The sequence below is a fragment of the Podarcis tiliguerta genome (genome assembly GCF_965153285.1).
Source record: "Podarcis tiliguerta genome assembly, chromosome: 7".
Lineage (NCBI taxonomy): Eukaryota > Metazoa > Chordata > Lepidosauria > Squamata > Lacertidae > Podarcis > Podarcis tiliguerta.
Genome location: NC_139540.1, coordinates 40339106 through 40364587, shown reverse-complemented (window position 1 = coordinate 40364587; position 25482 = coordinate 40339106). Strand labels below are relative to the sequence as shown.

Below are 25482 nucleotides of genomic sequence, written 5' to 3'. Positions count from 1 at the left end.
TATTTCTATGAGTTGATATGCAATGATCTCCCATATGAGGTTTGTAGTTCCTTTGTGCTCAATGATAGGTACAAATGTTGTGTAAGGAAAATATAACTTCCCTTGCATAAATCTGTCACCAGATGAATCTGAGGAGCTGAACAATGAGAGGGGATTCCTTGAGCCATGACCTACAGCTGGTTTTTTTTTATTATCCTTAATGGATGCTCTATTGATGTGGGGGCTCCATGTTTCATTTAAATCTGTATGCTGCTTTGTAATCATAAGGCACAATGTAGAGTTTTCTGATAGTGAAATGTCATGCCATTTGCCTCTGAGAATGCAGGTGTTAAGGGTGAGTATATCTATTGTGACCAGTCTCATGGAATGCAGAGGAAGGAATGGGCACAGCTGCTCGGGTCAAATGTAATTTAAACATACACATATTTCATCTTTGTTGAGAAAATATGTGTTCTTGGCAGTATATGTGCAATGGTGGAAGACATTAGCCTTCCAAGAACTGGAAGCCCAATTATGCATACTTTTCTACTTTGACAAAAATTAAACCCTTGCTTGGCCATCATTCCTTTCTATTTAAAGATTATTATTTTAAGCTAGGCACTCCAAGGAAAGGATCCACTGGACTTTCCTAAGAATAGTCAACCTCTGATCTGCTTTGATTTCATTTGTGTGGGACTTTAAGTGAAATGTGTAATCAATCACATCTGACATACCAGATCTTGGCAATGGAACATCCATAGCAATCAATTACTCTTAAGTGGTTCTACAGAGTAGACCACAAAACTACAATTCTTCAGAATAACTTATAAGTACCAAGTATTCATGGAGCTTTAATATTTTAAAATAAAATGCCTTACATATATACCTCAGTCCTAATCACATTTACTTAAAAGAAAATATGATTCGGCTCAATTATGTTTGCTGCCAAATAGGAATACTTACAGCCCAGTCTGAACTACATTCATAATTGTGTCTTGATGATTCATTCCTGTTCAAGTTTATTCAGAGAAAGTAAGTCCCACACAGTTTATTAGAGTTTGCACCCTAGTAAGCATACATAGGATGGCATGCTAAATGTACCAGGGAAGAGCTATAGGCAGGTATAGCTGGTGAGCTGGGAGCTTGGAGTCAGGAGATTTACTAGGGGGTCAGATCCAAATTCCCAAGCCAGGAATCAGACTCAAGGAACAAGCCAGGAAATCAGATCTAAATATCCCACAGTAGTTTACCAAAGCCAGGATCACCTTGATATTCAACAAAATCCCATTCCAAACAGAGGGCAGGGCCTAGTGGTCATCTTGGGTACATATGACCAGTCTAGATCCTATTGTTAGGAAGATGCTTCAAACTGCAGTTCTGTGACTCATCTGAAGCATCAGCACAAAGAACCGAAAGTTCCTGGTTCTAGCCCCAGGAGTTCCTGGCAATGTGTCAGTTCATATACCTCAAGGCCTACACATACATTAGGAGCATGTGGGACCACCTCTGAGCTTGTGGTTCACAGAAACTCACATGGGGGTGCCATTTGTTTGAGCCAGTATGACACCATGTGAGGTGGTCCACACATTCACCATGATTCATGTGAGCATATGCCTTTCTTGAGAAATTGCAATTGCCCAACTTGCAAGGTCTACATACGTATCTAAATGTAGATGATCTTCTCAGACTTATTCCCATCCAGTCATGCAATGCTCTTCTGTACCCTTTCTGTGTCATGCAAATAGCTTTGTTATTGGTGGCTGCATCTACCTGGTGATGGTGATTGCTATCAGGATGACCGTGCTACTCTCTTGTGCTTACCTGTTGCAACCAGGCATGGTGATGTTCTGGTGCAGCAGTAGTTGCACCTTATCTTAAACTCTTATTTCCCTGAAGAGCCGATTGGTCTATGTGTTGCATTTCCTTTTATATATATATATATATATATATATATATATATTTGCTTTCGTAGATTTTCACGGGTACAGGAATGCAGGTTTTGGTGTCCTCGGGTGTCTTCCCGTGTAAAAGTTGGGGTGTCTAGGCGACGTTTCGACGAGGTCTCACTCGTCATCTTCAGGCTGGTGCTTTCGGCTTCTTGTTACTGGAACAGAGCAGGATCTCAGTGTTTGAGTTCCTATAAATACTGTTGAGGAGGTGTGGTGTATAGCCTCCAATGTTCTGGGCAGAGAGGAGGTTCCCAGGCTAGTGTGCCTTTTCTTCTTTTGTTCCTTAATTACTTGAGGGATATCTTGAGTGATTTCTTGAGTGATTTCCTGAATCCCACTTAGGTGGGTCATTAGGTGTGGATTAGTTGCTAAAGCCTTCGTGTCTTGAACTCTTGAACTTTGTGAAGAGTTTTTCTGAGAAGATGGCTGTACTGCACTTGGTTGTGCTCTGGCTTGGCTTCGTGTATAGGGGCGAGCTGTGGTTTTGTGGCCTGTGCCAGCCAGATCTGTGTAGGGATTGCAGGGGGGTGCAGCATCCGGAGGTGCCACCCTGGTTTGGCTACTGGATGGTGTCTGTAATTTATCTGTGGAGAGGGTCTGGGTTTGGGTCTGGTGTGGTTGATTGGTGATGGCGTTCTGTGTGCCTCTGGATCTGGTGTCAGATTTTGTGGGGAGGGCTAATTTCCAGATGTCTGGCAAGCGGGATGTGTCGTCACGCTTGTTCATGTTGTGAGGGTGTTTCTCTATCTCGATGGCTTCCATGATTATTCTCTTGTGGTGATGTTCCATGTTAAAGAGCAATTTGGAATCTGCAAAATTAATTTCGTGTCCTGTTTCTTTCATGTGTTGGAAAAGAGAGGAAGTTTTTTCTTCTTTTTTGACGGCATTCTTGTGTTCTGCGATCCGTGCATTTATTCGTCTGTTTGTTTGTCCAATGTACGTGGCTGGGCAGACTTTGCAGGGTATTTCATAGACCCCTTGGTTTTCCAACTGAATTTTATCCTTGGGGTTTCTGAGGATATTGGCTATTTTTTGGTTGGTGCAAAAGGCTGTTTTGATATTGTGTTTATGGAGGATTTTGCTAATTTTATCTGTAGTGCCCTTGATATAAGGAAGGAGGGCTATGCCATTGTTTTCTTCTGTGTCTTGGTTTTTGGGGGGTGTTTCTTTTTGGATTAGCTTCGTAACCCTGTTTTGCTGGTATCCATTGGCAATTAACACATTTGAGAGATTCTGTAACTCAGTTGTCAAGTGGTCTTCGTCAGCCAGGCATTTGGTTCTGGAGATGAGAGTCTTGGCTACGGAGTTTATTTGTGCAGGGTGGTGGTGTGATTGTGCATGTAAGTAGCGGTTGGTGTGTGTTTTTTTCCGGTAGATAGTGTGTCCTAGGGAGCCATCAGGTTTTTTGTAGATTAGGACGTCAAGGAAGGGAAGTTGGTTGTTGGCTTCTATTTCCATAGTGAATTGTATTTTGGATCTCTTGTTCCTACGCAACTGCCGAGACAACAACTTAATTCCCACATGCTTCCAACTTAAATTCCACTCTAAAACCCCAGCTACCGAAAGGATCCTGAAACGAACTGAACTATCTCTAATCAGAAACGAACTACACAAGAAAAGATACCTACTAAACCAAACCAACAAAGATCTACTCACTCTTCACCTCAAACTCTGTAACAAAATCCACCCTGCACTCTGGGACAAATGCAAACAACTAGCCGTCTGGAGAGCTGAAACGGAGACCTCACACAAGACAGACACACACACCAACAAACTCCACAAACTAGAGAAACGCCAGAAGCCCAGCCACCCTCCACAACAACCCATGAAACAAACAGTACATAACATATCAGACAGGATCCTCACCTCAACTGAAACCAAAGTACTCTCCAAAGGTTTCAACTTTGCAGTCGCCCCGAGACGCATCCCCACGGAAAACATCATATGCGGAGTCGAAGCTAGCCTAACCAAAATCAATCCAGATGAAGCCAATAAAATCAGACTTGAAGTCACCAACATCCTCTGCTCCAGCAAACCACCCAGAAGCAATTTACACAAAGAAGAACAGAAAGCACTCACCAACCTGAGGAAAGACAACAACATAATCATTCTCCCAGCAGACAAAGGTAATGCCACTGTTGTGATGAACACATCGGACTACCAAGCAAAACTATCAAATCTACTCCAAGACCCTACCTACCAACCTATAAAAACAGATCCCACCACCTATCTGGAAAAAACCACCAAATCCAAAATAAAAGCCTCTCCTATCAGTGAAGAAATCCAGCTAAGAATCATCCCCAGAGAAAAATCATCCAGATGCCCCAAACTCTACGGCCTCCCCAAGATACACAAAGAAGGTACACCACTCAGACCAATAGTCAGCTCCATAGGCTCACCTCTACAAAATCTCGCTAAATTTCTCGCCAAGCAACTTCAGCCCTATGCAGAATCCATCTCTTCACACGTTCCAAACTCCTTCCAGTTCATAGAAACAATAAAGAAGCAAAACCTACAACCCAATGACCTACTTGTGAGCTTCGATGTTGTATCTCTCTTCACACAAGTGCCCATTAATGAAGCCTTGACAGCCATTCAAAACAAATACAATCCCCCCGAATACATCTTGGACCTGACCAACCACTGCCTAACCAACACGTACTTCATCCACAATGGACAAAGATACAAACAGATAGAAGGAGCACCTATGGGATCACCCCTCTCACCGGTCATCGCTAACCTGTACATGGAACACTTTGAAACCAATGCTTTAGACAAGTCAGAACACAAACCCAAACTTTGGCTCAGATATGTTGACGACACCTTTGTAATTTGGCCACACGGGAAGGAAAAACTGGATAGCTTCCTCACACATCTCAACAGCCTACACCCCAAAATACAATTCACTATGGAAATAGAAGCCAACAACCAACTTCCCTTCCTTGACGTCCTAATCTACAAAAAACCTGATGGCTCCCTAGGACACACTATCTACCGGAAAAAAACACACACCAACCGCTACTTACATGCACAATCACACCACCACCCTGCACAAATAAACTCCGTAGCCAAGACTCTCATCTCCAGAACCAAACGCCTGGCTGACGAAGACCACTTGACAACTGAGTTACAGAATCTCTCAAATGTGTTAATTGCCAATGGATACCAGCAAAACAGGGTTACGAAGCTAATCCAAAAAGAAACACCCCCCAAAAACCAAGACACAGAAGAAAACAATGGCATAGCCCTCCTTCCTTATATCAAGGGCACTACAGATAAAATTAGCAAAATCCTCCATAAACACAATATCAAAACAGCCTTTTGCACCAACCAAAAAATAGCCAATATCCTCAGAAACCCCAAGGATAAAATTCAGTTGGAAAACCAAGGGGTCTATGAAATACCCTGCAAAGTCTGCCCAGCCACGTACATTGGACAAACAAACAGACGAATAAATGCACGGATCGCAGAACACAAGAATGCCGTCAAAAAAGAAGAAAAAACTTCCTCTCTTTTCCAACACATGAAAGAAACAGGACACGAAATTAATTTTGCAGATTCCAAATTGCTCTTTAACATGGAACATCACCACAAGAGAATAATCATGGAAGCCATCGAGATAGAGAAACACCCTCACAACATGAACAAGCGTGACGACACATCCCGCTTGCCAGACATCTGGAAATTAGCCCTCCCCACAAAATCTGACACCAGATCCAGAGGCACACAGAACGCCATCACCAATCAACCACACCAGACCCAAACCCAGACCCTCTCCACAGATAAATTACAGACACCATCCAGTAGCCAAACCAGGGTGGCACCTCCGGATGCTGCACCCCCCTGCAATCCCTACACAGATCTGGCTGGCACAGGCCACAAAACCACAGCTCGCCCCTATACACGAAGCCAAGCCAGAGCACAACCAAGTGCAGTACAGCCATCTTCTCAGAAAAACTCTTCACAAAGTTCAAGAGTTCAAGACACGAAGGCTTTAGCAACTAATCCACACCTAATGACCCACCTAAGTGGGATTCAGGAAATCACTCAAGAAATCACTCAAGATATCCCTCAAGTAATTAAGGAACAAAAGAAGAAAAGGCACACTAGCCTGGGAACCTCCTCTCTGCCCAGAACATTGGAGGCTATACACCACACCTCCTCAACAGTATTTATAGGAACTCAAACACTGAGATCCTGCTCTGTTCCAGTAACAAGAAGCCGAAAGCACCAGCCTGAAGATGACGAGTGAGACCTCGTCGAAACGTCGCCTAGACACCCCAACTTTTACACGGGAAGACACCCGAGGACACCAAAACCTGCATATATATATATATATATATATATAATATTTTTTATTTTAACGATCAATAAACAGACAATACAAACAAATACAAAACAAAAAATAAAAACAACACATACAAGCAATATAAAATACAATATACAAGAAAAAATAAAAGAAAAAATTAAAAACAATTATTGTGTCTTTGCATTTTTTAACATTAACCTAGGTCTGCGACTTCCCCAGACCTTCCCACTCTGTATTCTAGATCTTATATTCTGACAGTAAATTCTTTCCTTCTGGCATATCTTTGGTTCTACTTAATCTTAATATCTTAACATAATTGCATTTCCATATGTCTTAAAACATTAGTCTTTCTTAATCGTTAAATTTTTATGCTAATATTCTTTTAAATTCAATCTGATGTCCTCAAACATTCTTTATCTTATAATGCTTCTGTAAATAGTCTTTAAACTTCCTCCAGTCTTCCTTCACCGTCTCTTCTCCCTGGTCTCTGATTCTGCCAGTCATTTCTGCTAGTTCCATGTAGTCAATGACCTTCATCTGCCATTCTTCCAGCGTGGGTAATTCTTGCGTCTTCCAATACTGTGCGATGAGTATTCTTGCTGCTGTTGTGGCGTACATAAAAAATGTCCTGTCCTTCACCTGAACCTGTTGGTTTACCATACCTAGGAGAAAGGCTTCTGGGTTCTTTCGAAATGTGTATTTAAACACTTTTTTCAATTCATTATAAATCATCTCCCAGAAGGCCTTAATCCTTGGGCACGTCCACCAAAGGTGAAAAAAAGTGCCTTCAGATTCTTTACATTTCCAACATTTATTATCAGGCATATGATAAATTTTTGCTAGCTTGACTGGTGTCATGTACCATCTGTAAATCATTTTCATTATATTCTCTCTTAAGGCATTGCATGCCGTGAACTTTATTCCAGTGGTCCACAACCTTTCCCAGTCAGCAAACATTATGTTATGGCCAACATCTTGTGCCCATTTAATCATTGCTGATTTCACTTCCTCATCCTGTGTATTCCATTTCAACAGCAAATTATACATTCTAGACAATATTTTTGTTTTGGGTTCTAACAATTCTGTTTCCAATTTTGATTTTTCCACCTGGAAGCCAATTTTTCTATCCATTTTGAAAGCCTCCATTATTTGATAATAATGAAGCCAATCTCGGACTTTGCTTTTTAATTTGTCAAAACTCTGTAGTTTCAATTTGTCTCCGTCTTGTTCTAAAATCTCCCAATACTTTGGCCAGTTGGCCTCCATATTGAGTTTCTTTAAAGCTTTAGCTTCCATTGGAGACAACCACCTTGGAGTTTTGTTTTCCAGAAGATCTTTATATCTAATCCACACATTAAACAATGCTTTTCTGACAATGTGAATTTTGAACATTCTATGCATTTTAACCTTGCCGTACCATAAATATGCATGCCAGCCATGTGTTGCATTTCCCATCACAGATAATACTTAAAGGCTGGTCATGCTTTGCAGCTATTTGACAAGACTCCTACAGAACCAGGTTTTTATGAAAAAAGTACCATGAGGTTCTGATTTCAGAGAGGGGTGCAATTTCCCTGCCTCCAAGCTCCATCTCTGTGGGTCATTGACAAGAAAAGGAAAGGAAAGGAAAGGAAAGAGAAAAATAGCAGGATGTCATTCGAATCTAGTTTCAGATGCTGAACTAAGACCAGCTCTGGATTCCCTGTAAATAAATTGTACATTGTTATGCTTGTGTCTTACTGCCTTAAGATTAACTTTTCTTTCTCTTATCCTGTATATCAAATATATTAACTTTTGGGTGGAAGCATTGCTTGAATAACACTTGCAAAACAGAGACAGAGAACAAGTCTAGGATATAAAAAGTATCATTATCTCAAATTGATCATGAAAAATACAGTAGAAGGTTATTTTCTTCAAAGTTTAGCAATGCTAATTGCACTGACTTGAGTTCCAGAAGTCCCCAAAGTAGGGATGAAGAGGATTAGGAAATATAATTGGCTCTAGAAAACTCCCAAATGCATCTGTACGTTCAGCATGAAAGAATATATTCCACAAAGCTTAACCTGTAAAACATTAGTAAAACAGCCATGTTCCATCTGATGAGTGGTCTGGAAGCATTTGTAGAAAGCATATTCTGTTGATGAACAAGCATTTGATTTTATTTGATCAGCACAAAGGTAAAAGTGACAGGAGAACACAAAACCTTCCAGAATTACACTTATTGTATCTGAGCCAGTCAACTATACTACTCAAGTGTGTTATTTTGAACTTCATTCATTACAGGTTGTTGTACCTATCAAATAAGTGAATAAAAGTACATAATGTAAATAAAAATATCAGCTGCCTTGGGGTCAATATGAGCAGCATCCCACAGATACTACCGCCATCCATCAAGCAAATGAAGACAGATGAAAGATGGCAAGTTACATTATCCTCTGATGATAAGAGTGGAGTACCAATTTGTAAACAAATGGGAATTCTTTACAAATATGCTGGGTGAAAATAGATTGCCTTGAACTGACAAGACAATAATTCTGGCTGTTTCTGGAAATTCCCATACTGAATAGGAAAAGAAGCGGGGAGTGGGGTGGCTGGTACTCTTTTGGTATCCTTCGAAGATTATGCAAGCGATTGTTGGCAAGCCTCTATTCTTACCATTCTCCCACAATCATCTAAGCAATTGTTTATCCCATGCCTTTTATGGAAATGAGTCATGGGCAACTTACACCTGCCAGGAGTGGTGCCTCAGCACCTTCCACATGCACTGTGCCAGGAAGATTTTGGGCATCACATGGCAGGACAATTATGTGCTCTCCCAAGCCCCATTTACCAGCATGTTTACACTCCTGTCTCAGCGACGTCTACAATGGCTTGGTCATGTCCACAGAATGGAAGATGGCAGGACCCCCAAGGACATGCTCTACAGGCTTCAGGTACCAGGCCCATTGGCAGACCAAGAAATGCAATGGGACACCTGCATCAGCACAACTGGATGCCTTCACCTGCCCCATCTGCAGCAAAATATGTCTCTCCTGTATTGGTCTTTGCAGCAACAGCAGGCTCTGTAACTCATGACTTCACCCCTGAAGGCACACTCTTCCATTGTCTCCCGAGACAGATGGATGCTAACCAACCAACCATGTCACATGGGAGGTTTTTAAGTCCAGGAGTCTTTCCAGGCTCTACCTGGAGATGCCGCAAATTGAACCTGGAACTTTTTGCATACAAAACATGTGCTTTATGACTGAATTCATGCATAGCTCATAGGAGCAGTTGAGAGTCCCCTTTTCTGCTCATCCCCACCCTATGATGTGGAACCAGAACTGCCCAGGAAGAAAGGGGGCAGCAAACCTTTTCTGCTCAGATTTGAAAGGGAAGTTTTAGGTGAAGAGCAGTGCAAAAGAAGGTATCAGGGAGGCATTTTAATGGATGCTCAGAGTTCCACATTGAATGTCCCAATTAAGCGCAACAAACTGATGGCTTGAGGTGACGACTAAGCAGAGTCTGGAGAACAAGGATAGGAAAGCTGTGGTCCTCCAGATGTTGTTGGACTCAATCCCCATCATCCCTGACCATTGGCAGGCTAGCCAGGACTGATGTGCAGTGAAATCCATTCCAGCCTTGGGCCATGCTTCTTAGAAGCTGACTCACTTTTTCACAGAAACATACCAGAAGACGGGACTGGCTAAGTTAATTAGAATTCTGTGTTATCTTTGCATAAGTGGAAGGATGGACATAGTAAGTCCTTCAGTGGAATGGAATTTTCCACTTTTGATTCTTGGTGTGGGTGTTTATGAATGCATGCATACACTGATTCCACTTCACATATACTCAGAGCAACTGGAATAGAGCTGCTTTTATTATGACAGTGACTAGGGAAAAGTCGGCAAGCCTGCAGATCTGCAGAGTAAAAAATCAAAACCAAATCTAAATATAGCAACATAGGAAACTATCTTATACTGAAACAGGCCAATGAGCCATCTAGCACAGTATCGAATTGTTATACTGTCAACAGATTTTAAGGGCTTAGGAGTCCTTCCCAGGACCTTTCCCCTCCAACATATATGCTCTACCACTGAACTACTACAGCCCATCCTAAACTATAGATTAGATTCATTGGTGTAATGACAAGGATCCTCAGGTTTGCAAGAGGTTTTCCCTCCTCACTGAAAGCAGTATAATGTAGTTCAGTGCCATATTTCAGAACCATATTCAGTAATCAAATTCCTGAAAAATAACCCATAGTTTTCTGCCAATTGGACAGTCTATTTCTGGAATTGTCTCCAATAACTATTTCATATTCATAGAGCCCTAGAATAGCACAGCCTCATTTTATGGAGAATGATTAGGGATTTTTTTTTATTGATTAGGCAGTATATCAACCCTGGCTTATATCCAATGCAGCACTAAGTAACCATCCTTGTCAGTGCAAGGATTTATGTTTGTGCAATGGGACTTCCCTTCTCCTCTCACCACATGCACCCTAAATCTGTTGTGTGTGTCCTCCCAACCCTTTGGAGCAGATTTGGAGAAGGCATGTGGGTGCACAGGGGCAGGAGATGGGGGAGAGTCCCAATGCTCAAGCAGAAACCATTTTGTGGATGGAATGGTTCCTTAGTGCTGTATTTGATACAAGCCCTTGCTAAACAATTAGGTACAAGCATTCAAATAAACAATGGAGGCACCATGCATGCTGGTCTTTAACTTCATGCCATGAACTGGCAGGATAATGGGGAGGAAGAGGAGGAGGAGGGCGGTCCTGGCGAGGAGTGTAGTCGGGACTGGGACACACTGAGGCAAGCTGGAGATTTGGAAGGAAAGGTTAATGTAGGAAGTACTTATGGGGTAACGGAGGATGTCAAGGGCTCAGAAACCAGAGCAGCAGGACCCAGAGCCAGAGAGGCTTCTGTCTCCATGAACAAGGCAGGCTCTGAGGCTTAGGGAGCAGCAGATGGGATGCTCCAGGAAGCTGAGGCAGGCAAGGGCCCACAGTCCAGTTCCCTAGCTGACCAGGTGGGGATTGTTAGCTTTGGGAGGAGGTGTGTGATTCCTCAGCAGAAGCAGGCTTACAACAGGTGCCTCATCAAGTCCAGATGCTGCAATCAGCATGCAAAGTTTAAAAGGGCAGCAGGCCTAAGGTGCTGTGTCTGTTCAGCTGCTCATGTTGATGGATTTTGACTTGGATTCTCCTGGACTTCCAAGTGACTGTGCTTTGGGTTTGACCCTGGACTGTATCCTGACGGCTGGACTTTGGACTTGGCTACTTGGGTTGACCTTGAACCTCATTTCTTGGACTTGCTTGTGTGGCTTAACCCTCAGACTTTGAACTGTGGACTTGGCATGCTGACTTTCTGCCAGGTAGGCCAAGGGTTTGTGACCCTTCAGTTCCTGATAATCTGCTTGAATGTTATAATGCTGAAAATGAATTGGGGATTTAGGAAAACCTTTTGGACTGACTCCCAAGTCTCATGCCTTATGCCAAATCAGACCACTGGTCCATCTAGCTCAGCACTGTGTACACTAACTGGGAGCGGCTCTTTGGGATTGAGAGGGGGCTTCCCCAGGGGAGATCCACACCATACATTAAAAGTGTATTCACTCCACATTTAAAACGTATCACTGTAGTTTCCCCTCACAGACCTGCAGTTCTTCAACCGATTACATTTCCCAGGATTATTTGGGGGAAGTGCTTTACATGTGCATGGGGTGTTGATCACAGCGCTTACCTAGAGCGCTTACCTTATCAGGGACCAAAGCTGGGACCTGCTGCATGCAAAGCAGATACAGCCCCTCCCCAAAATTGTATTAAGATTTTAATAGATGCAAGAAAATTGCCCAGATTAAATGTTCACATTACTTAGAAATCTCAGATGGAGTCTTTTCTTCTGCCCAGCTTGGTGTTTCAGTGGTGTTCAAGGACTTTTATCTTTGTTAACAAGTCAGCCAACAAGCAGACAAATATGGGCTTAGACCAGAACTTTATTACAGCCTATTATTACCTTCCTTTCTTCTTACTTAGTTTGTAACTCATACTGAGCAGTAAACAAATTCCTGCCAAGAGGCCTCTTTTATTACCGTAGTTTGGGTTTTGTTTTTTGTTCATGGTCAAAAGAGGGACCCCCATTATTTTGTAGCTTAGCGAGGTAGTTCTCCTCCTGTCAATCAATTCCAAAAGGTTTTTTTGTACAACTCTTGAGAGCCTGCATCTCATGTTTAGATCACTGATTGCTTCCAAGGGCAATTGCCTTTCCATAATAGATCTCACTCTGTCAAACCCTGTAAAAGCTTGCTTGTTTTTTATCTAATACAATTGCCCTGGGATTCTTGAAGTGGCAAATGTAAGGAAGATAAATAAGGCTGAAATTATTTGAATCAACCAACCAAATGACGCAAATGATTTTGTCCCCATTTGGTTACATTGCGGTACTGATGCTGCCCTGACCAAATTTTATAGCCTCATCTATGGGAAGTTGGTCTGGTGAATGATTCAGGATAAGCTACTCATTAGAGTAGTTGCATGAATGATTCATTTAACAAACTGAGCCAGGCGAAGAGGAGGCATTTTAGCAGTGGCTTACTAGATGGAATTTACTTCTTCATATTTTGAGCAACATTTCTCTCACATGAAGAGTCAAGACATGCTAAAGACCCAAGAAAATAGGTTTTTGAAGTTTCAGCAGATAGGATCTGCTTTGCATACTCAAACTGATTTGCCTTCCTCTTCTGGGCCCCTTGACATCCCAAAGAAAGTGGCTGTGAAGGGAGTGGCAAAAGTAGCAATGGGTTTTGCTGGCAGGCCAATTTAGGAGGTAGCAGTGGGGTCTTGTGCCCCAAATTTCTTTTCAAAGTGGCATTCTGGTAAAACAAAATGCTGACTAAGACTTCAGCACTGGACAGTGGTAAACTGCTTGAGCCATCTCGGCATTTTACAGTGGTACCTCGGGTTAAGTACTTAATTCGTTCCAGAGGTCCGTACTTAACCTGAAACTGTTCTTAACCTGAAGCACCATTTTAGCTAATGGGGCCTCCTGCTGCTGCTGCTGCGCCCCCAGAGAACAATTTCTGTTCTCATCCTGAAGCAAAGTTCTTAACCTGAAGCACTATTTCTGGGTTAGCAGAGTCTGTAACCTGAAGCGTATGTAACCTGAGGTACCATTGTATTTTATTTTAATCATTATGGTTCATGAAAAGAACACTGAAGGGATGTTATGAGCATGAGCTATGAACTGGTCTGCAATTCTCAACTAAAAACCCAAATTCTAAAAGCACAGTCCCAATTTTTTCCCATGAGAATTGGAATAAGTTATCCAAATCCACCACATTGATATATACCTCCTTCTTTTGCGAACTTCAGGCTGCTTGCCAATGCAATAGCAAAATTTGAAATAGTGTGCTCAGTTTTCTGTAAGGATTGCAAACTTTCAGAGTTGGTGAATCATGGAAAACTGAACCAGCAGATGGCTGGGTATGTCAGCAGCAGCACTTTACCATGTGCTCATTTTGATTTTGTGTGAATTTAATAATGATCTTGCTGACAATGTTTCCATGAAGCATAAGCGAGCATTGGTGCACAGAGGTTGCACATAGTCTCTACTCACAACTTCTCCAACCATCTCCAAACAGCTATACAATTATTGATTTATTGCCTTCTCCTCCTCCCTAATCAGTCTGCATGCCCCTACATACAATTTGGTCACACAATAGTTCTGTGCGTATGTGTCTTCAGAAGTCATATGTATTCATATCTGCCTAACCCACGCAAGCATCTCATTGCTAAAGAAGGTTGTTGGAATAGAGCTGTCTAGCTGGGTCTTGGAAACCGTGGTCAAGGGTTGGAGTTCCACAGTTTGCAAAGGAGCTGTGGTGGGACTTCTGTTTCCAGGCGCTCTGGGAGGAAACTGATTTTCAAGATGCAGTTCAGTTGGGGTTTAGGCTTGATCTGGGCACAGAAATTGCTTTGGTCATGTTGTATGGTGACCTCTGTTGAGAGAGAAGGGAAATGGGTCCTTGTTAATTCTCCTCAACCTCTTGGTAGTTTTTGATACCATTGACCAGAGGTAGGCAACCTAAGGCCCGGGGCCTGGATGAGGCCCAATCACCTTCTCAATCCAGCCTGAGGACAGGCTGGGAATGAGCGTGTTTTTACATGAGTAGAATGTGTCCTTTTATTTAAAATGCATCTCTCGGTTATTTGTGGGGCCTGCCTGGTGTTTTTACATGACTAGAATGTCTGCTTTTATTTAAAATGCACCTCTGGGTTATTTGCGGGGCATAGGAATTTGTTCATAGGTTTTTTTTTCAAAATATATCCGGCCCACCACATGGTCTGAGGGATGGTGAACCGGCCTATGGCTGAAAAAGCTTGCTGACACCTGCCATTGACTATGTTATCCTTCTGGAGTGGCTGTCTGAGTTAAGGGTGCGTGGCACTGCTTTGCAGTGCTTCCAATTCTATTTGGATGGTTGTTTCCAGAGTCCTGGTTGTACCCAGAAATGGAGCAGAAGCCAGTGCAGCTGTTTAAACTCCAGGTGCCGGGCTCTCAGGGGCGCCAGGCCAAGAGTCCAGGGCCCAAGAGTTGAGGCCGGGGAAGAGCCCGCCTGTCGGTTGAAGTGCCGCAGTGGTCACTTCTGCTGTGGGTGGCTCTGCGCCATGAGTTCAGGGGCGACCAAGCCAGCGAGATGCTGAGACAGCCAGCTGGCTCCTCCCTCCTGCGTGCCTGGGACTTGGGAACCTGGGGGGGGGGGCTCTGGGCAGATCTTTGCACCCTGGGCAGAGGTGTGGAGCTGCCCTCCCACCACTGGTTTACCTAGACAGGCCTGGGAAATACCAAAACATTGTTGGAGCCAGTCAGGTACCATCACCAGTGTGTTCACACCAGTCTTCCCTGCCTCGACCGAGCCCTGTCCAGGTAAGCTGCAGCAACATTGGTGGTAGGAGGGCAATTCCGCAACTCTGCCCCACTGCAATGCCACCTGGCGAGGTTACCAAAGGTAAAAAGGGGAAATAACAGTACAAGCTCGGAAAATGTGCTGGTGAGGCAAAATCGCTCTGAAGAAGCCTGAAGGAAATGGAAACTGAAATATACTCAGAGTCGCAAAGTGATTTCATGCTCTTTATTCAGCTCATAGTGGTGAGGAGGAATGAATGAATGTCCCCTCAAAGTATCTGCTTTATATACATTATTTACACAATGGGCTGCACATGATTGGCTAATTCTGGAATTCTACTGTAAGCCAATCAGGTTGTGGATTCACTTATATCTGGAGCATGATTGGGTGGTTCCTGCCAACCAATCATACTGCTGCATTGTTCTAGGACCAATCAGATTGCTGCAATTTGGATCCTATTGTTCTAGGACCAATCAGACTGCTGCAGTTTGGATCCTATTCAACTCAGTACATAACAGAAACAAACCTGTTAAAAGAAGGAGCAAGTAAATTGCTAAGAAGTACAATGACTAGGGGCTTCAAAGAAACCATAGAGCTGTGGCCCAATATGCAACCTACAGATTTGCAGGGGTTCAAGACACTCAAAGCATTAGGGGGAAAATACTCGGCATAACCATGATTTGAGCCATTAAAAACAGCTTCTTTTGATTAAAGAACATGGGATGGAGGAGGAGGTATTCAGCCATAAATGAATGTTCATATCTGTATATAAATCAGTAGGCTTCTATCATGTGACTATTCATTAGGCTGTGCTGTACCAGCAGTGAAGCACTACATTAACTACTTGAGCACATTCATTCAGGTAATAACATGGGATTGCACTTCCCAGCATAATTTGTTGTTATGAGCTGCAGCTGTATCTTATCCTTTCCTTGCTATTTTTACCCATTGTTCCAATGTAATTGTCCACAAAACTTTAACCCATCTGCTTGTTCCCTCTGCTGTAAGACATCAATTCTGCTTAGCCTCCTGGGCACATCTATCTATTTCTGTCCCTATCCTCTCAAGATAAAGATAAATACATCATATAATGCCTCACACACACACTGCAGCTGTCTCTTGATTGTGAAGGTTTCTGAACATGTGCTTCTGCTGTTCAGACTGCTCTAATATGATTTGGAAGCAGTTCCACAGAGGAAATACATCTTCTGTTTCAGTAACGGTGTATTATGTGCCCATACATTTTGCAAACATACCTAAGAAGAAAAATAAGTAACTCTCTCTTTGAACACACACACTGACCTAATCATTTTGTGCAAAGTTGCTGTTGGGTTATGCTGTACTGATGCTTGAGCAGTCTTTTTGTTACTTTGCCTGACTTGTAGCCCTTTGTAATTGACTCATTGCTTCCCAGTAAGCAACTAGATTCCAGTACAGAGCAGTGATACATAGATTTGATGGACATTTTTTATATAACCAGGGGGTGTTATGATTTCCAGCTACCATTTTTAGTCATGGGGTGCAATTGATTTTCTTTGGTTTGATATCTTGAGCATGATACTCGCAACCTCCCTTGGGTAGTAGAGATATGAGATGGAGAAATCAACAACAGCTGGCTCCTTAGTGAGGTGGACTGGCCCATTCAAAGCTTCACCTTAAACCATAATCAAGATTTCTCTTCAAGCAAAATGCCACAGAAAGTCATTCACTTGTAGTGTGTTACTTCAAGCACAGATGGGATTCAAATATACACCTGCCTGGGTGTATAGTGGAAAGCTCCACACATACCAAAAAGGACAGGCTTTTGTTATGCTGGTAAGTGCTTACCACAGACACCTGATTTTAAGTTGCCCAAGGAGCCAGATTAACTCACTGCCAGTTCACATATAGTACAGTTTCTTAAACATGATACACCTTTTCCCTACCAATAGCCATGCTCAAGATGATGATGGTGATGATGAAAAATTCTATGTCACTTCTTCCAAGGATCAGAGGGCGGTTTACAATATATAAACACAAAAATATAGAAGATGGTAACAAACAAAAACGACACCACCACCCCCGAGTTTAAAATGTCAGATTGTTTAATTATCCAAAGGCCTGGGAGAAAAGGAATGTTTTTGCCTGGACCCTAAACATATGCAATGAAGGTGCCAAGATGAAAACAATCTATGCACATGTTCAAGTTCACAGTAGTCCAGGCAGTAATGGATGGTGTGATGGGTCGCCAGTCTCACCTCACCTCCACTTGGTCATACTGCTGCTGCTGCTTACTGGAAAACAAAGGGTACGGGGCAAGGCAGTCATAAGGTTGGCATGGCTCAAAAACACCAACCATGCCAAGCTAGTGCTATGTGTTTGCATCCCACTAACATCACTGCTTCCCACCTCACCCTCTGACTTCTGCTATAACAGAATGTTATGCTCTCCTGTGTGCCTCCAAAAAACTCAGTTCAGAGGGATTGGGAGAACCCCCAGAAAAACACATGGATGGGGGGGGATTATTCCACCTGACATTCTGCTTGAGCCATTGCCCACAGCACTATTTTGAATGCCTCCCAACTCTATAAAATAAAATACTACCTCTTCGTATAGTTCTGAAATTACATGGAGGGAGAGAGGGAGATTTCATGAAGTCAGGAAGATCGCAAAGGAAATTTATGGGATGGAACAGGATTCTCTCTGATGGGCTAAAGGAAAGTGGAAACTTCAGGAGGCATTAAGCCAGGGACCACACAAAATGAGGCTGGGCTGCATATGGTTTTCCATGTGACAGGTTACCCACCTTGGATGTAGTGTTTCACTGCTGCCACCAAATAATGTTACCAGCATGAGTTTGACCAAACTGCGGGAGGCAGTGGAAGACAGAAGCGCCTGGCGTGCTCTGGTCCATGGGGTCACGAAGAGTCGGACACGACTAAACGCAAAACAACAACTGTAGTAGATGCTAATTGTAGCTTTCATCTGATCCCTTGAGAGCCAAGTCACTGCTGCTTACCAGGAAGAAAAGGGTGAGGGGGTCAGCATGGTGCAAATGGTAGATTGGCTCTGCTGGTACTTTTGCACTGCACCAACTTGACGCCTTGTCTCTTCTCTTCCGAGTAAGCAGCAGTGACTCAACTGTCAGGAGATTAGCCATTCACTCCCAGTTGACACACACCATTTGCAGCTGATAAAGATAGTGACAAAGCAATCCTGTCATGTGGATTTAGTGGTGTCCAGTTTGCAAGAATTTTGCCCAAATTACTCCTGGTTATTATGCCATTCTATAACCACCTCTTCTGAAAAAGTGACTCAGGCGATAAGACTTCCTTAATCTTTGTCGCTGCTTCTCCTTTGTCTTCCTAGTTCAAGCACTTGAAGCCTGTAGAGAGAGAAGGATGTTTCTGTCAGGCAACATCTGATTTGTCAAGATCATTTTAACACAGACTTTCAAATGTTCACTCTCTCATACATCTAGAGTTGCATGTTTGGTATTTATCTTCCATATAATCTGTGGCACTTATGAAGCACTGGTGTGTTAGATTGTGTCGTGTCATCAAAGGCTTCCCATTCATTTCAGTGACAAGATGGATCTGAAATCGGTGACAAATCGGGAGAGTATGGGGGGGGGGAGCTGTTAAACTGCTGGAGACTGAATGTGACGCTTTCCTTTAAATGAATTCTTTAAAAGAAATGCAGCCAAGCCTTGTCTCCCCGTGCCCATCACATTTTGAAGTTTGTCACTAAAGGATTATGAACAGTGGCAGAGCCATGGGCTCATATCCCACTTCATTCAGTCATAGGTTGCATACACACCAGTCCATTTGTACGCAGCTCACTAGATAGTTTGGGGCAAGTGACTGCCTTGAGCAAATAGCACCTGTTGAATTTCTGTTTGTCATGAAGCTATTGAAGGCAAAAGTACCACCCAACGTCCCTCCCTTCTTCTGCTGCAGTACCACAGCAGTAAAGATACTGCAATGTACACTTTTGGGCTTTTATGATGCATAGATTGATGCATGAAACAATTAACTAAGAGAGAATGGAATTTTACACCCCCCCCCCGCCTTCATCATCATAATAGTGCTCCATATGATTATAGCAAGAATCCTTTCAAAAGGAATCCTTTGCTGGCATAGGTGGCTTGATTGGAATTAATGGAACTGTATAGATTTACAGTCCTTGAGCATCTCACCTCTCAATTGCCAATATTCTTTACCAATCAATGCTTGCCTGGAGCATCAAACAAGTTATGAGAGCAAACATTTCCAAAATTAAATGGGAAGTAGTGGGGACTGATGGGTTTGCTGTCTGTCTTCCTTAGTTTGTTACAGGCAGAAATAAAACAACTGCAGTTTCCCACCTTGTCCATACTTGCGAAAGCTACACTTGTTAAATGTGTGCCTATCATGCATCTCTTAAAGTTTCTGCCAGGAAAAAATTGGCAACCATATCTCTGAGATAGTCCTGTAAAACACACGGAGCTCCTTACCAAGCATACAAATACATGCTGTATGTCAGATCAGCATATTTCCAATAATATCTGGCGATGCATTTAAAGGTTAAAAAGCCAATAGAAGTATTCCTAAGAAATGCAATTGGGGCCTGGAGGAAGATGTGTTCATCAGGAATATTTCTGACCACCATTCCTTCCCAGGAGGTTCAGCTTTCACTTTTAAAATTAAAGGAGGTGTGCAGCTAAGTCACACTCAGGAATAGAACTGTTGATGTCAGTGGACTTAAACAATGCCTAACAAGCCTCAGTCAGTAAAGTTGTATACACACCATACATTTGAAGTACATTTCCCCACCCCAAGAATCCTGAGAACCGTAGCTTGTTAAATGTGCTGGGAATTATAGCTCTGCTGGGAAGCTACCGTCCACAGGCTCCTTTGGGGAGTGCTTTAAATATATGGTATGTATGTAGCCCAACTATGGCTTAGTTGGTTACTATGCTATGGTTGCAGACATAAGAGGAAACATGCAGGGAGCATTAAACCCCATTTCTCTATATGAAGAAGTACAATTAAGTAGTTTTGAACATATTGGGTTACCCATATTTATGTTGTGTGTTTTGCAATGATTTCCTAACCCCTGAGATCTTCCCCTCACCACAACACTTTTGGCTATGGGCCTGGAAATGAGCTAGTCTCCCCCCCGCCCGCCCCAATCAGATAAGTAACACTGACAATAAAATGAAAGGAATCTGTTGGTCTAAGTTGGCATTGCTTAACCTGATCACTGTTGGCTCCACTTTCCCTCCTAATGTGAGCCAGGGCTCACCAGAACCTGGCTCAAATTAATTGTGGTTACTTAGTCTTTTAGGTGGGAGGCAGGTGGCGTTGTGGGTTAAACCACAGAGCCTAGGGCTTGCTGATCAGAAGGTCGGCGGTTCGAATCCCCGTGACGGAGTGAGCTCCCGTTGCTCGGTCTCTGCTCCTGCCAACCTAGCAGTTCAAAAGCATGTCCAAGTGCAAGTAGATAAATAGTTACTGCTCCGGCGAGAAGGTAAACAGTGTTTCCGTGCGCTGCTCTGGTTTGCCAGAAGCAGCTTAGTCATGCTGGCCACATGACCCGGAAGCAGTACGCCAGCTCCCTCTGCCAATAAAGCGAGATGAAAGTCACAACCCCAGAGTTGTCCGCGACTGGACCTAACGGTCAGGGGTCCCTTTACCTTTACCTAGTCTTTTAGGCAAAGGACCACAGCTCGGTGGGAGAGCTTCTCATGCAGAAAGCCCCAGGTTCAATCCCTGGCATTACCGGGTAGGGCTGGGAGTGGCTCTTTGCCTGAAACCCTGGAGACATTACTGAGCTAGCTAGATCAGTAGTCTCACTTGGTAGAAGGCAGCTTCCTATGTTCTTGTTTTCAGTGCCATAGCAGAGTTGTGAAACAGGCAGCTTGTGAGATGGGGACTTGACTCGGAAAGAATTCCAATCTAGTTTCAGGATTTAAACAAGGAAAGACATTGACCAACATCACCCATGGCAACCTCATAGACATGAGTCGCATTACCTCTCCTTTCTCCCTCCACCAGCAATTACTTGATTTCATCATTTTCTGAGACATTTGTGAACCGTATGTAACAGAGGAGGGAGTGGATTCGCACCCACTGACCACTCGCAACAACTAGGTGTTGATCCAAATCATATATATTTGTTGAATGTATTCAGGCCTTCATATCAGCACATGAATATCAGAAACAGAAAAAGTGGGTGCAGCTACATTGATCATCCACAATTCTAAATTGTCTGAGTAGGGCTTAAGAAGTTTCATTTCGGGATAGTTTCAGATGGACATTTATGCTACCAAGCTCTGCAAAGTTGCACTGTGTGTGTGTAACACGGTACCTGCTTCTCCTCTCCACACATCTAAATGTTCAGAAGAATGTTTTCAGTAGTCTCTGGCAGAACAAGTTTCTAATAATTTCTGGCAATACATTTAAAGGTAACAGTCCACTGAAATACAGCCAGCTTTTTACAGCTGTGTTACTTGTAATGATAAAAGCACACCCTTTGGATGAGTAATTGAATACATGCTGGGCTACCATGCATACAACAAATATGGACTTTGGCACAGTAAACACCAAAGCTTCACTGAGCTTATGGGGCTAGGTATATTGGGCTATTAGTTCTCCAAATAGCCTTCACCACTCATTTTCAAAAAATTGAGCTTAAGGAGGACAATAGAAAGGGCATACAGGTAGGAGGTTAAATGTGAAAAATACTGAATAAAAGCACATATGCACAAGTGTTTCCATTATTGTGATTGTTGCCATCTTTTACACTGCACCATTAATGTGCATGACAGTTTAGAGTACAAAAGGCCAGGTCTTGAGGAGGTTATAATGTAAAATTCAACACAGAGAACTGGGAAACAAGAGGCAGGAACAGTATGTAATTGCTTCGGTTACATATACTCATGCTTACATACACTAATTCCCATGTGCTGCTGTATGTGCCTAATGCTTTGGTGCCAAGCAGGAAACACAAGTTCCTTCCCCTAACCAGCAGATGACGTCAGACATTATTTCTGGGCTACTGAAGACTTAACTGCTGCTCCTTCACTGTTTCTACAGCTGCTTCCATCTGCAGTGGAACAGACTGGTACAGGGTGGTTTAGGGGGAGAAGTTACACGAATGCACACACCTGCACATTTGTGCTTCTTTTTTACTGGCCATGCAGGTGAGTCAGAAGGAAGTTGTGAGTGCTGTTAATGTGGGGCAGAGAGCAGACGAGATTCACACTGACAGGTTGAATGACTGACAATAGAAATGTAACATCTGGTTTAGTGTCCCTTATGGAAATAGCCGGCCCATCGAAGACAAGTCATTTATTTCCCTCATGTGTGAGTAGAAAACATAAATTGGCTACAAAGTAACATTTTCTGTTCTGCATTACCAACCTTCAGCAAACAAATCACAAAATGGGTCCCCACATGTGTGGCTTGAACTCTGCTGTGAAATTGGTCAGATAGCAGCAATGAGACTCAAACACATTTCATCTCATGTGTGAAAAAATGCCTAAAGGTTACCAGAGTGTATATTGTCTTCCAGTCCATCACGGCTCTGTGGGTGCAGTAAAATACAGAAATGGCAATTAAAAGTGTTTTTCTTTAATTTTCATTCAATATTTTTTTTCGTTCACCAACATGGTTCATTTCAAACCATGACGTCTTCTCAGAGGAGAGAAAGGGGTTAACTGGCTTTTGTGAATGGCGGCCAGTGGTGATCGAGGAGGGGGAGAGAGAAGCACACCCACTCCCCAATACTGTATCAACATCTCGACATGGAGGCAGAGTTTTGGCCGAACAAAACAAAACACTGAGGGCGAGTCGGCAAACAAAAGAGCCCAATGCGACCATGGGTCCGTCGGAGATGAATGGGCAAAGCGGTGCGTTGGGCACCCAACCAACCGGGGCGCTTTCCTGTGTCTGCACGTCGGGAACCCATTCATCTCCCCCGCCCCCCGGTCCCAGCGGAGAGTCGGAAGCCCAGGGAACAAAGCCCCCGTCTCCCTCCGAGGACTCTTCCAGCGGAAACAACGTGACATCATCGCGCACAGGACAATTCACCCCAATGCCAGGCAGGGAGTCCGAGTTTCGCCTTATAAAAGAAAGCGGCGTCCATTGAGGGATGGCTTGCTGGACTGGCTTCCGACGGTAGCCCTGGCTCGATGCATGTCCTGTTCGCGGCCAATGCGCCCCCCCCCCCCGGGCCGGATTTAAGAGAATAAATCTGACGTCACCCGGTCCGAACATTCTCTTCTCTATTATGACGCGCCGGCTCCTTCCCTCGCAGCCCCGCCTCCCTTCCTCCCCGCCGTCTGATCTCCCCCGCCGGCTAACAGCCCTTCGATCAGCCGCCTCCTTTCCTCGCCGATCTGCTTTGCCTCCTGCTCCGCTGCGCAGCCCAGCCCCAGGGCTGTCCTCATCCAACCTTTCCTCCCTTCCGTGCCGCCCATTCAAACCAGCCCTCCAGGCTCTTATCTCCTACACCCCAGATTTGTCCCTTGCCGCCCACGCCTCTCACGAATCTACCCGTGAGGGCGGGGTGGGGGTGGGCTCCCCAACGTCCCATTGGCTTCCTCCCTCGCCCTTACGCATCCCCTCGAACTCTCAGGCGGCCCAGCACTCCCCCTCCCCTCCCGTCGGCGAATCCTCCCTCCCTCCCCCTGCTCCGCTCCTCCTCGGCTTTTGCAATACGTCATCCTTTTGCTCAGCCGCCCTCCCCCCCCCCCGCCCGCTCCCTTCTGCCGCCCAGTTCCTTCTCCTCCTCCCACCGCATCGCTAGGATGCTTTTTGGGCAAAGTGAATGGAACCCCCCGCGAAACTCAGGGCAAAGGGCTAGGTGAGGGCAGCGGCTTCACGGAGGCTTCACTTCCTCGCTGGGCATGCGCACAGGCTTGGCACATGCTCATTCCGGCCGCACGAGGGGCTCTGGGCATGTGCAGAAGCGAAATGGGTACATTCTGAAGCAGGGCAGTTTCAGCTATGACACCTGCAGCATGTGCCAGGAGCTGCAGCAGCAGCAGCAACAGCAGCAGCAGCCTGTGCGCGGTGCATCTTTCTCTCTCCAGAGCGGTAAGCGGCAGCAGCAAGCAGTTCCGTCTCTGTGCGCCCCTCCTGCTTTGCACTGGGTTTCAGTGGGTGCATGGTGACCTTACAGAGTGTGCATTACCTCACAGGTAAATATCAGCTGATCCTCTGTGACAGCAGCAACAGCAAGAGCAGCAGGAGCAGGAGAAGCCAGCAACCCACAGAGCTTTTCTGGAGGTAGCAATTCATTCATTCCTTCACTCATCTGGTCCCTTATCTTATCCCTCCCCCTCGCCCCGCTTTTTACCCCTTTACTCCATTCACCAGTCAAAGGCTTTGCTAAGGATTCTGGAGTCTCCATTATGGATGGCTCTTTGCACCGCAAAGAGTGGGTAACTGGGGGAGGGGGGAGAGATGAATATTTCTCATCAAAAATCAGCAGCAAGCTTGGCAATGCACTGCAGTGTCAGTTCAAAAGGCTTAGGAGGAATAACTTGGGGAGTGGGCAAGGGAGGGTGAGTCAGCCTGTTGCCAATTTGGAGATGCCGAGCTTTATCTCCTGGATTGTGTGTGTGTGTGTGTGTGTGTGTGTGAAAGAGAGAGAGAGCGAGATGGAGAGAAGCTGAGAACTAGCTGCATTAGATGCCTGGTTGTTGATTCCTCTTTCCTATGTTGTATGAGAGCTAAGCGAGAGTTTGTCCTCTGCCAGAGAAAAATAGTGGGGTCAAACCCTTTAGGGGTAAATGAAAAAGGAGAGATTGGAGTGTTGATAACTTGGGATGAGAAGGTCTGGCTACGCTTTTGGACAACATCAGGGGACCTTGTTGGCATCATGCATTTCATTCCATGGCTTGCCAAGATACGCGTTGGATGTGCAGAGAGGGGGGTCTGTGTGTGCAGTGAGGAACTCAGGCAGTTTATATGTACAGGCCTATGATGACATCATCTCTTTGACTTTTGCTACACTTCAGTCTTCTGGAGGCTGGCTCTTTTCTTATTATTTGCGAGCCTATAGGAACAGTTCAGACGGTATTTCCAACTAAGATTTTATACCTACGGTGTGTTCCATTTTATGAGTTTGATACAATTATATTGCACTCCAGCTCAGACTTATATAAACCCAGTGTGTGCAGTCGTGCCTGTGAATTGTAACATTGTGATTGTATTGTTTTTGGCTATCATACCTGTGGCAGTATTTACTAGCTCTGTGACCTGATTTTAACACAAATTATTCAATAGTGGTGATGTGGTGGGAAGTCCCAGCTTCCCTTATGTAAAATAACCCGTGTAAAGAACGGTTTATCTTTGACAATGCCTTATTTCTATTTATATCTTTTGC

The 25482-nt window shown here is 44.1% G+C and overlaps 1 protein-coding gene across 24 annotated transcripts in view; it reads left to right on the top strand.

Moving 5' to 3' along the window:
• Positions 1-23414: 23414 nt before the first annotated feature.
• DTNA (dystrobrevin alpha) overlaps positions 23415-25482 on the top strand; it is a 182452-nt gene continuing 180384 nt past the window's right edge. For 10 of the 24 annotated variants that reach the window (XM_083449933.1, XM_083449935.1, XM_083449920.1 and 7 more), the window contains exons 1-2: positions 23415-24188; positions 24293-24380. In XM_083449933.1, coding sequence (XP_083306059.1) covers positions 23999-24188; positions 24293-24380 — 278 coding nt within the window. In that variant the 5' untranslated portion in view covers positions 23415-23998. Of the gene's footprint in view, positions 24381-25482 lie in introns of all 24 variants that reach the window. The other 14 variants (XM_083449907.1, XM_083449903.1, XM_083449891.1 and 11 more) reach the window with 7 other exon arrangements.